Raw genomic sequence first — 12,564 nt, 5'->3', positions numbered from 1 at the left:
TAAATAAATAAATAAACAATTTTTAAAAAAAGTATCATTAAATGAAAAGAGCAGATTCCAAAACAGTTCATGCAGTATTACTCCATTAAAAAATGTGTCATTACATTGTGCATTAAATTTGTACATAGGTATATGTTTATGAACACGCATTTAAAAAGTCAAAATATATGCAATGTCTAAAAAGACAAAAAAAAAACAAAACAAAAAAAAACATTACGGTAAATGAAAGAAACCAGTCACAAAAGATCATACACTCTAAAATATTCCCTTTCACCTTAAAATTCTGTGATTGTATGATAACAGTATTCATATTATTAAGGACCAAAAATGTCTCTTACTGAAATCATGCTTTCTTTTAATAAATATAAGAAAAGTAGAATTTGACAGAAATTTCAGTATAGAGAAAAGGAGAGAGAAACCAACATCAAAGTAGAGGTCAAAAATTACACAGGCTATATGTCTGCTTTTCGGTGACAGTATGTAGAAATTTCAATGGTATCAGGATTCATACACTTACATCCTAATAATATGAACAAGGTGTTGACCTGTTTAGCACTGTCAAAAATTTGAGCCTTGTTATTATAACATATATTCAGATTACTTACTTTATGACTCAAAATTTTTCCAGGTTCACATTTTGTTTGAAATGAACATGCCAAAGTTCAAAAAGTTATGAATTCATAACTGAAAACACAGCAATATGAGAAATCAAATATATATATAGGAGAAAGGATCATGACTCTAATCATCATATAATTACTTTGTATAAACAAATGAGAAATCTAAAAATGCATTACGCTTGCTAAATACTATATTCACGCAGTTATTTATATATATAATACATTCATTCATAAATCAAGTAGCTTATTACATCAGTCTACTTATCATTCTTAGTTCAGCCTAATGATAATATCCAAAACCAATTTTCCTCCCAAGTTAATTCTTCCTATGTTTATATTTTAGTGATTATATTATATTGTATATGATCTTTTATAAATAACATATATGTGAATATGTGACTAAGATTAAAAGATATGGATGGCAATAAATGGCATCACTTAGTTCATTTACTTTGGTCAGGAAAATCTTTCAATGAGAAGACTGATTTGCTTATACACTGAAACATTTAAAAACACCAACAAATCTAAAAATGCCCATATAAAATATTAACCATAGGAAAAAAATTTTTAAATATACCTTCTTCAAGGATGGGTCGTGGGATAACAAATGGAATCTCCTGCAGAGGTTCCATATACTTGTGCCCAGCACTAATAATCTTTATTTGAGGCAAACAGAGGACAAGTGTTCCTGGCATACTGGTTTGTCCATGGTACCAACTTCTCACTGTTCCAGGAATGTCACCAGATATAATTGTACTTGGGGAAGGCAGGCTATCATTTGGAATAAACACACAACAAGATTGCACTTCAAGCTAGAAAAGAAAAGCAGAATTAAAATATTTGGATCAGACTAAATATACCTTCAAACACCTAATATCTTCACCAGAATAAACAACCAAAAAAGTAAAAGTTCCATATTTATGACTTATATGATGACTTATTTTTATGACTTATTTTCACTAATAAATATAAAAAACACTTGAAAAGGTATTGTTTACTCTTGTTATACACTTGATACAAAATGCCCAGTGACAAGAGATGATCTGCCCTTCCACATAGTCTTCCAAGACACAAGACTGAGTTAGAAAGTGTGCTGGCAAAAGAAGATCAGAAATCCCTCCTTCTTTTGCAGTTTATTAGAAAATTTTGTTAACACCAGATAAGGCCTAGAACTACCTAGCATTTTATTGCTGTCACTTTTTTTAAAAAGGGCTATTTTATGTGAATTTAGTCCTTCCATTTTACTTTACAGACTACAATATAAGAAAAAAATGTTTAAAACATTCAATTTATAATACTAGACAACCATTAAAAAACATGTTTATATCACATACTTTCACTTTTTATATACAATGATTCAAGTATACATATATTAGATTTATTATACATAAACAAATACATGGTAATAGGAGAAATCAGAAGACTTAAAAATCAGAGCATTATTTCTTGTTTTTTTCATTCTTCAAATTACCTAAATTATAATTTCATGTATTATCTTAACGCTCTCCTATCTCCAGTAGAGTTACATTAAGTTGCCAGGACCTTAAAGATTAAGATAAAGAGACAAAGTAAGCCCAATCCCAAAACTGAATTCATCATGACTTCTTAATTCAGAAGCAATGTAGATTAAAGTCTATTTGTCATAGTGGTGCTTATAAAGTAGTACTGTGTATCTCATTATCAAATTGCTGCAACAGCCTACAATGCTTAAGTTATTGAGAAAATACAAACTATGACTGGTTGATTTCCTATAAAACATTTCACACAAAAATATGTTATCTGGAGGTGTGATACAAAATATTTTGTTTAATTCATAAATTCTTGGATATTCAAAGAAACTATATTAGCAAAAGACTACATTTTAAAAGATAATAGCAATATCTCTTCTCTTGGGCCTAATATACTACTCTGGTGAGAGCATGATGATAAGTAGCAGGTTTGGAATTCCTTGATACGATAAATAATTTGCCAACCTATAAATAAACAAACCTGTTCGTCTTTGCTTCACATTTTGGGGCGTGGACAAACTGATGAATTCAGTGACGAAAAATACAGATAAAATTTTGCAAAAATAAGTGCATTGGTTCATGAAGCATGAGCTCATTTTAGTTCTAAAATCTTATCCTGCAGATTAGATAAAGTACATATGTGTTAATATATGTACTTAAGATCAGGATGTGGTTTATTTATTCCGAAATAGAAGTCTACATTGTCTCAGGTAACTTACAATTATGCTTTAAAATATTTAACATAATTCACTAGTAATTTTCAGTTGCACAATTTAAAATGGCACATTAAAAGCATAGCCTTTATTAATTCAGGTTAAAAGGTCAAAATATGAAGTGTCAGTGTTTAACACCTCATGTAGGTATTGATATTACATTGAAAAATGCTTTCAATAATGTGAGGTAATTAGTTTAGTATGTTATCATACACATCCACATACACACATATCCTTAGGAACAAATTTAAATCATGCCAAAATTTCCAAAATCATAAAACATAAAATTTCACTAATTTAAAAATCAATTATTTCATCAAGTGTAAACAATGTCAGGCAATGCAAACAGAATCAACACTACAGTAGCATCAGATACACAACAACTCTAAAATAAACTTTCTAAAATATATGTTGTGAGAATTCCTTTAATGATTATAATTAAAATTACTCAAAATTATTATGATGTTATATCTATTACATATACTAAAGCTATCATATAAATCTTTTACACTTTTAAAATAACTGTTAAACTGTATGTATAAAATTGTGGTTTTAATGTAAAAGGTTGACTGATTTATATTACTGAATATAAATCTGCAGCAGTAAATTCTGAATTAATGTAAGGATCTGACAATCCAAGGGAAAGAAAATGAAGTAATCTGCCAGTAAGAAGTCCTCAAGCTGGGGGTCAGATCATGTTCATGGAAACCATCTGGTTGGGACCCTCTGAGCCACACCAAACACAAATGATCTTTTAAAAAAATATCCTATTCATGAATGCATCACAGCTGCACTGAGTGTTACTTCATTTTTCCATGGCAACATCCTTTCTGTTTCAAGGATCTTGTTTCAGTTTTGGTAGCAACGTGTTCTTTTGCCAATACTGAACACATTCATGTGCTAAAGTGAAGGGATTATTACAAATTCTTGAAGTGGAACCACCTCTGTTTTGATTCCTACTAGGTCAAAGGCTACATATCTAAGTATCATATACTGAAGATAAACCAATAAAGTAAAAATTATTTGTTATTCTTATTTTAATAAATGAAATGATTGCAATGCATTTTTTCCCTGATGTTTCTAGTTTATGTGCTGTTTGAAAGATATATACCTTTTAAGTTCTTACCTCTATATGTGAGGTTTCAGAAACTTAGATTTTTCTCTTTTATGTGCTCTATAATTGTGATCCCAATTCAGTTAAAAAGAAGAGACTAAGATAGGTTTGATTTACCCATTAATCTGAAAATCTTAATTAGCTACTGCCCATCATATAAAGCACTTTATAGATAAATGCTTTGAAATGTTCTGCCACAGTTTCTTCCCTATTCAATAACATTACTATTTCCTAGTCCCAAATAATATACTTATTTTTATTTACAACTTGAAAATGTAATGATAATTATATTTTGCATAATTTCTACAGTACCAAATATTCTCTATATAAATGTATGTTACTCCTCAGGAAACAGTTTCAAATAAAAAACAAAAATAAAGGAACATTGTATGGTGCATTTCATTTACTTTTTCTCTCCTTTATTCATGTACTCTCTAATATCTATCATGAACTGACCTGGAAGTCAGGAATACAGAGACAAAAGATATAGTCCCAGCTCTAAAAAAGCGTAAACAAGATCACTTTCAAGTATTAATATCCTTACAGAACTCTCACTAGAACATAAGCTTAATGAAGTCAAACATTTGCCTATTTTGTACACTATATAGTTTCTGTACATTGTACAGTGGTGCATGTACTATGCACTCAATAAATAATCGTTAAACAAGTAGAAACAATTAAAGAATTATTTTCATCAGATGTGGTAATGAAAATAACTGCTTCATGCGTGTTGTTCACCATTTCATTCCAGAGGCAACCTCTAAGGTGATTAATAAAACTGATCTATTAACAAGATGATTCAACACAGCTGTGGGATCTTTGACAAGCTATTTAATCTCTCCATGACTTCAGTTTCCTCATCTGTAAATGGGGGAACTCATAGCATTGATACATATATTCAATACAGTGTTACCTAAACATTTGCTAAAGAAATAAAGTCAACAAACAACACCAAGACTCTCCTATATGTGAGATCTCATATATTATTAGCCTCCATAGATTTACAAAAGCTGTTCACAGTGCATTTATTTTCAAATACTGTTGCTTATGGTTTAACTGTCTACGAGTACAGAGGCCACTAAAATAAGTAGTATTCTATTTGCACTATAACAAATACATAAACTATAACCCAAATCACAGTTTTCCTATTTGATAAATTTTCAGTGCATCATGAAAATATTTTGGATATCATCATAGGTAGTAGAAATTTAAATATACCCAATTTGGGGCCATAGATTAAAACCCTGCAGTTGGTTGGCTTGGTTGTCATCCTTTCCAGAGTAAGTGCTACAAATCTTCACACTTTTCCATAAAATCTTGTCAAGGGAAGACATTAAAAATTCCTAGATTTGAATTCCAGACTTCCTCCTAACAAACTGCCATGCAATGGCTGTCACTTGTTCAATGCCTATAAATAAGCATGTGGGCCTGTGTGCAAAATTTGTAAGGATTAAATATAAAATCTTACTTTTATAATTAGCATGATTGATAGTTGATCTCTCTGGCCCAAGTCTACTCCTATTTAATCCTGAAAATAAAGGCCAAGGAGTTTACTGGATATCAGGACATCAAGCAGTATGATTTTTTTCATCACTAGTCACGCTCTAGATGTAACTTCCTAGAAGAGAGAATTCAACTGGCCCAGCTTAACTACCTTATGCTGCTTGAGATACCTTAACTGACATTCTCATCAAAATAACACAGAATGTGGGAAGTAGATCCCTAAAGGAATAACAGAGCATTATTACCAAAAGAAAGAGACCAGAATGTTTGGTACTGAAATTAAAAATGCCATTAAACTCAGAAGACTTCAGTCCATTCAGAAGACCTCAAAGAGTACAAAAAAAAAGCTAAGTCTGGCAATAAGCAGAGAAATGTTTTCCTAGAAAGGAGTAAATTCTAGCCAGCACATTCCTATTTTATCAACTATATGCTATTGCCAATTATGTGCTTCTGGAATAAAAACATAGCTTTAATCGAATCTTTGTTAATGAGCAGGTACAGAAAACTTGGAAAGAACAGGTGAACTTATGCTAATCTATTGTTAAAAGGCTCCCAAATTTCATATATTTTTATTTTTTTAATTTTATTTTTGAGACCGAGTCTCACTCTGTCACCCAGGCTGGACTGCAGTGGCACAGTCTCAGCTCCCTGTAACCTCCACCTCCCGGGTTCACGCCATTCTCCTGCCTCAGCCTCCAGAGTAGCTGGGACTACAGGTAGGCACCACTATGCCCAGCTAATTTTTGTTTTTTAGTAGAGACAGGTTTTCGCCATGTTAGTCATGCTGGTCTTGAACTCCTAACTTCAAGTCGTCTGCCTGCATTGGCCTTTCAAAGTGCAGGGATTACAGGTGTGAGCCACCATGCCCGGCCTCAAAGTTCATATATATATTTAAAAAAAAAGACTGTCCAAGACTACATGGAGTATCCATTATAATTAAGTATGGAAACTCCTTCTTCCACACTGAAAATCAAACAGGTTACAGCAAATATCTGTTAATGATTTTATGTAACATATATGTTTCTATTCTAAGCAAAAAAGAATATGGGTTTAGCAAATACCAACTTTGGCTCCAACATCAACTTTGCAGAAATTCTGGTTCCAAACATAATTACTTGCTTAAACTTCCACTAAAAGAATAATCTTTCGAAACTTTTAAGTTATGATGTCCTGTTTTATCTGATGACAACTTGTAGGGTTTTCTGTTTTATATTTTGGCTCATAAGACATCTTAAAAAATGGACAATGCTTTTAAAAATAAAACTCAGATTTTCAGAGTCTAAATTGTAATCATTTAATGAGAATCTAATTTTATCTTTAAAAATGTTCACAATACATTAACATCTGGAAATGTTTAAATATATAGTATGTTTCACACAGGGCCGGGACTAGGGTGAGGCAAGCCAAGTACCTAGGTCATATTTAAGATAACCTATAAAAAGATGTATTATTTGGTACTGCAATGATTAGTTAACTGATACTCAATAAGCTTACTCAAATTGAGGAACCACAAAATAAACCATATAGTTTATTCCAAATAGTAAGGAAGGTAAATTTTATGTTATATGTATTTTACCATAATTAGAGATAAAAAAGGAAAAATGAGGAAACTCACTATAATAACTTACAATTAATTCAAAGTGATATATAAGATTAAGTTTGTTGATGGTGATGAAGCTAATAAAGGTACTGCATCATTATAAAATAAGCAAAAGAATCATACAAGAATATTAGAGTTGGAATTAACCTTAACCATTATTTAATTTATCCATTTTATACTGCAAATAAGCAAGTAAAGCATATAGTTAACATCTAGAATTTGACATTGCTGACCACTATCTCCTCAAAATTATATGCATTTTTTGCTTTCATGAACTCTCTGCTTTCTCCTCCTCCATTTCTGATCACTAACATAATTTCCTTCAAGGACATTTTCTCTTCTACTAACAACTTTTTAAATGGTATTCCCTTGGCCCATTGGTCTTTCAACTTTATATGCTTTCTTGAATGACTCATTCTTCTGGTTTGAAAACCATCTGCAGATAACTCCTAAAATTATATCTCTTCTCTTAATCTGTTTCTTAAACTCCAGATATATATATCTAATACATACCTGGATGTCTCACATACATTTCAAATACACGTGTAAATTCAAAATCCGTATGTGCCCCTAATCTGGAAAAGCTGCTTCATTTAATAGTATCACTACTGCCCGAACACCAAAACTAGAATCTAGAAGATCTCTTAGACTCTGTTCCCTTATTCCCCAAATCAATTAATTACTAAGTCCTGCTGATTTTATCTTAAGTCTCTCAGGAATCACTCTCCAACTTGGCTTATTGCCTAGTGGTTTGAAACCTTTGTGTTACATATTTCAATAATTATTTGGTTATTTCAGGCAGTGAAATAAATCTGGTTCCTGTTATTTAATCCCACCCAGAGAAGGACATTCTCCAGTATATCCTACATTGTAGAATATTGATGTACCTAGTTGTTTAGAGATAGTGTAAAGATTTCTGATATTACTTGGAATCTTAAATTGGAATATTTTCCTAGAGCTGTCAAAGAATCATGTAACCCAATACTATCATGTTCCCTATTACAGAACTACTCAAAGTGATATCAATAAAAAGATAATTATACCACATTATTCAATTATTAATAAAAAGATAAGAGGGAATGAGGATTTTTTAATATAACTAGTTCTATTATCATGAAATAACATTTAGATCTATAGTAAACTTTAAACAACTAAATATTATTGGTAGCTATCATATTCTAAACCACACACTGGTATCAACTAGATCTTCCACAAAGCAATAAATACTTACCTAGGATAACATCCAAATTCATCACAAACCAGGAAGTACATGCCCTAGGCATCCTTTCAATAAGTAACATTCCCCTTGACATTCCCATTTCTCTTCTTTCATCATTAAGTTTTCTAAGGGTCTCCCTACACGATACTCCACACCATGGCACTTAGCCTTTTCCCAGCTAGACCATGACAACTATTATGTCTCTTTTGCTTTCTCAGCATATAGCCCAACATGTAACAAAAATTAAGAGATGGATGTTACCACTGTACAAAGGGTATCTCGAAGGGAGAAGGACAGGTAAGTCAACGCAAGGAGTTATTAGGATATTCATTAAAATGACTCATGATGGCTGAAATTGGTGAAATATAGCTGATGTCCCCAAAAAAGTCATAATTCTGCAAGCTAAGAGTTAATTACACAAGAACGACAATCCACACTTTCTTCCTCCCATTCTTCTCTTAACTTTCTTATAAGCAGCACGCTCAGAAAAGAAACGCTGTAAAGGAATGCTAAAATCAAGATTATGGGCTCTTATATTAAATAGTATTTTTATGCACTGGAGATGTTTTGGATGAATTCTAAAAGTTTTATGGCAGGTATATATTTCTTATAGTGATTAATCAGACACTATAGCTATGCATAATGTGTCTGTATCTGTCTATATTCATTTTCTATGCTATATAAGAAATCACCACAAATGTAACAGCCTAAAACAAGAGACATTTGTTGCAGTTTCTGTGGGTCAATAATCTGGGTAAGGCTTAGCTAAATACTTGAATTACTGACTCAAAAAGCTGCAATAAAAGTGTTGACCATCTGTGTTTTCATCCAGAGGCTCACGTGGGAAACAATACACTTCCAAACTCACTCTACTTGCTCACAGAGACAATTTCCTCACATCTGCAGGACTAAGGGCTGGCTGGAGTGTAGGACAGATTAGGGACTTCATAAATATTTTCTGCATAAATTACTGAAATTTCATTTAACTGCTGAATTTTGATCTTAATCAAAGTTCCTTTAATTTGTTAAGTGCCACATATTTTTTAATGTTAAATTTAACTAGGGCCAAGTGCAGGGGCTCACACCTGTAATCCCAGCATTTTGGGAGACGAAGGCAGGCAGATTACCTGAGGTCAGGAATTCGAGACCAGCCCAGTCAACATGGCGTCTCTACTAAAAATACAATAAAAAATTAGCTGGGCATGGTGGCAGGCGCCTGTAATTCCAGCTACTGGGGAGGCTGAGGCAGAAGAATTGCTTGAACCTGGGAGGTGAAAGTTGCAGTGAGTTGAGATCACACCACTGCGCTCCAGCTTGGGTGACAGAATAAGATTCTATCCAAAAACAAAAAACAAACAAACAAAAAGTTAACTGGAAAATAAAGAGGAAAGAAGCTAATAGCCAAAAGGCTAAAACACACTAAAGCTTTCTCCTTGAATTTTATTTTTTTGCAACATTCAGTTGTTTTACAACATATTTATACTTTCTGATATACTTCATTACTTTCTGAAAAACCAAGATTCTATCTGTCATAATTTCCTTTCGGCCTAAATAACTTCTTTCAGAATATCTTGCAGTTAATTTCTATCGGAGAAAAGTTCTTCTGTCTTTATGTATTTATTGGCCAACATTTTTGATGAATACTTTGCTGACTAGAGAATTCTATGTTAATTCTATGTTATGTGCAGATTTTCCTCAGCACATAAAAGATGTTATTCTATTGTCTTCTGGCCTCCATTGTTTCTAATAAGATGTAAGGAGTCATTCTTAATGTTTTTAATCTGTATATAACATGCCTTTATTGTCCACCCGCTTCTTAAATTTTCTCAAAAGGACAGTAACCAAAATGGGTGTGCTGGCAAACCTGGGACACCTGGAGCTTAATTCTACTGAGGACACATTCACAGACAAGGAATGCCACAGAATCATTTCCCATGGTGGGTGAAGATAATCCCAGGGGTGTTATCTCCATCAGTTCTTATCTGCCTGCTAAAGGGCAGTGCAGCCTTCAGCTGCTTTAGAGAAAAGCTATAGCTACAGGAGAGAAAGACGGAATAGAGAAAGAAAACACAGGTGTTATTGAGTACCCAAATGTTTCCTGATTCTTCTAGGGTTAGCTTAATTGACACATATGTTCATGAAGCAGGATCATCATCAATATAGTCAAATTATTTTAAGTACAATCATTTAATGAATGTCTCTCCTTGCCAAACTATGATCTTCATGAGGACAGGACTACATTAGTTTTCTTCAGTACGTTCTCTGAATACAGTATTGTAACTTTTGCAAAATGAATAAACGAATAAATTTTGTCAGTTGCTTTCATATACTTTATCACTCTATATTTTCCACCCTCTTCATGAAGAAGACATTATAATCTCCAACTTGTGGACACAGAAACAAGAAGAAACTCCCCAACATTACATTGCTAAGAAATACACATCTAGGTCTGCCTTACTTATAATTTCAGTCTCTTCCAGTCTAGTCTTCAGGTAAACAAGAATATTGATAAATAAAGATCTTCCCACTTTAAATAAAATAAAATAAAATGTTCTCCTTGAGTTTTCAGTAGTTTGACTGCTAGGTACTTAGCTATGTTCTCCTTTTTATATATTCTTCATGGAGTTTTCTGAGATTCATGGGTTTCAAAAAGTGAGTTGCTTGTCACTTTTTTGGATTTTAGCACCCTGCTATTATGGTAATGTCAATTTAAGACCTCAGATCTCTATGGGCTTAATACAGCTGTAATTCTATAGATGATATAACCTTGTTCTCAAAGTAAGGTGGGAACAATTTTCTATTGCAACTTTTATATCTTAAGTCAAAGTGAAAGGCTTTGACTTAAGCCCTTGATATTACTATCTGTTACATATAAAATTATATAAGGATGCCTCTGGTATCACAGAGAAAAAATCCTATGCAAAAACTAAAATATATAACTGTTAGCTTATCAAAGAAGCATCTAAATGTATATTTTTATCAGGTTAAACATGATCTTGAAGGAAAGTAATTCAATAAGATAAAATCGTGCATTTTAAAGTAAAAATCAATGAGAAGAAAATTAATAACAATAAGGAAATAGCTATTATAATTTTCCTAAACTTATAATTATGTATGAAAAGGAATTAGATAACCATTTCATGTTAATTTAATCACAACTCAGACTTTATCTCAGTACTGAGATAAGAATGGATCTATTAAGCACTTAAAATTGTGAAAATAATGCTTAAACAAAAAGTAGAATGAACTAAAATTTTTTAATTCAAGGAATATGTCAAAATGTTTATATTTTATAACTATAAGGAAGATCATATGAGTTTCATAAAATTATTTTTAGGATAAGTGAAGTACACCAATTATTTTCAACTAAATTATGAATATGAGATGGTATACATAATTGTTACATGTGAGAAAAATCTTACCAATATTAACAATGCTGGGAATTAAAAAGGATTATAGAAATTAGATCCATATTTCTAACTTTTATTTTACCTGTAGTGTGAGATGCTTCACTGCATTCCAAACTATTCCAATAAATTCCTTCATTCTTTCTTCAGGACTTCTACAGCTTTCAGATATATTCAACATGGCTTTAACAGGAACTGACAATGGGCGGGATTCTGAGTATGAGAACAGCTAATTATTTAATAGAAACATACCTTACAATTTCACAAAAACATACCAAATGTATTTTCAAGATTATTTCTTCTCTTGCTTAAAATTACAATTTTATATGAGACTACGAATTGCCATTGTACATCATTTTCTCTTATAGAACAGATTTTTGCAAGTATTCAAAAATAAGCAGGCCTAATTTGTTAGAAGTCAGGAGAGCACTCACTCTTGTCAGGGATTAGTGACTAGAAGGTAGACTTGTGAAGAGATACATGTTCTATTTATTAATTACATGCATGTATTCACTTTCTAAGAATTCATTAAGCAGTAACTTAACAACTTGTCCAATTTTCAGTATAAAGGTAATACATCAATAAAATTTTTTCTTGGAAAAAAAAGAGAAATTCACCTAAAAAGCACTTGATTCATCCAAAATTGATAGAAAATTAGTCTTCCCATATGTAAATGTTCCTGAAAACAAAAGCTTACCCATAAAAATCTCTCAATATTAAAAAGTGACTTTTGGCCAGGCACATTGACTCATGCCTGTGAGTCCCCAACACTTTGGTAGGCCGAGTCAGGCAGATCATTTGATGTCAGGACTTCCAGACAAGCCTGGCTAACATGGTGAAACCCCATCTCTACTAAAAACACAAAAATTAGTCAGGCATG

General features: G+C 32.1%; 1 protein-coding gene across 1 annotated transcript in view; it reads right to left on the bottom strand.

The window, feature by feature from the left end:
* The window catches only part of LOC108542214 (vacuolar protein sorting-associated protein 13B-like), a 441,791-nt gene that overhangs the window by 9,877 nt on the left and 419,350 nt on the right, over nucleotides 1-12,564 (bottom strand). Inside the window, exons 22-23 of the mRNA XM_017892173.1 lie at nucleotides 11,770-11,897; nucleotides 1,198-1,432 (exon numbers count right to left, since the gene is read on the bottom strand). Of these exons, the coding sequence (XP_017747662.1) occupies nucleotides 1,198-1,432; nucleotides 11,770-11,897 (363 nt within the window). The remainder of the gene's footprint in view (nucleotides 1-1,197; nucleotides 1,433-11,769; nucleotides 11,898-12,564) is intronic.

This window comes from Rhinopithecus bieti, unplaced genomic scaffold (genome assembly GCF_001698545.2).
Source record: "Rhinopithecus bieti isolate Rb0 unplaced genomic scaffold, ASM169854v2 scaffold_73, whole genome shotgun sequence".
NCBI classification, from domain to species: Eukaryota; Metazoa; Chordata; class Mammalia; order Primates; family Cercopithecidae; genus Rhinopithecus; species Rhinopithecus bieti.
Note: the sequence above shows the minus strand (reverse complement) of the source record. Positions and strands in the feature narration are given on the sequence as shown.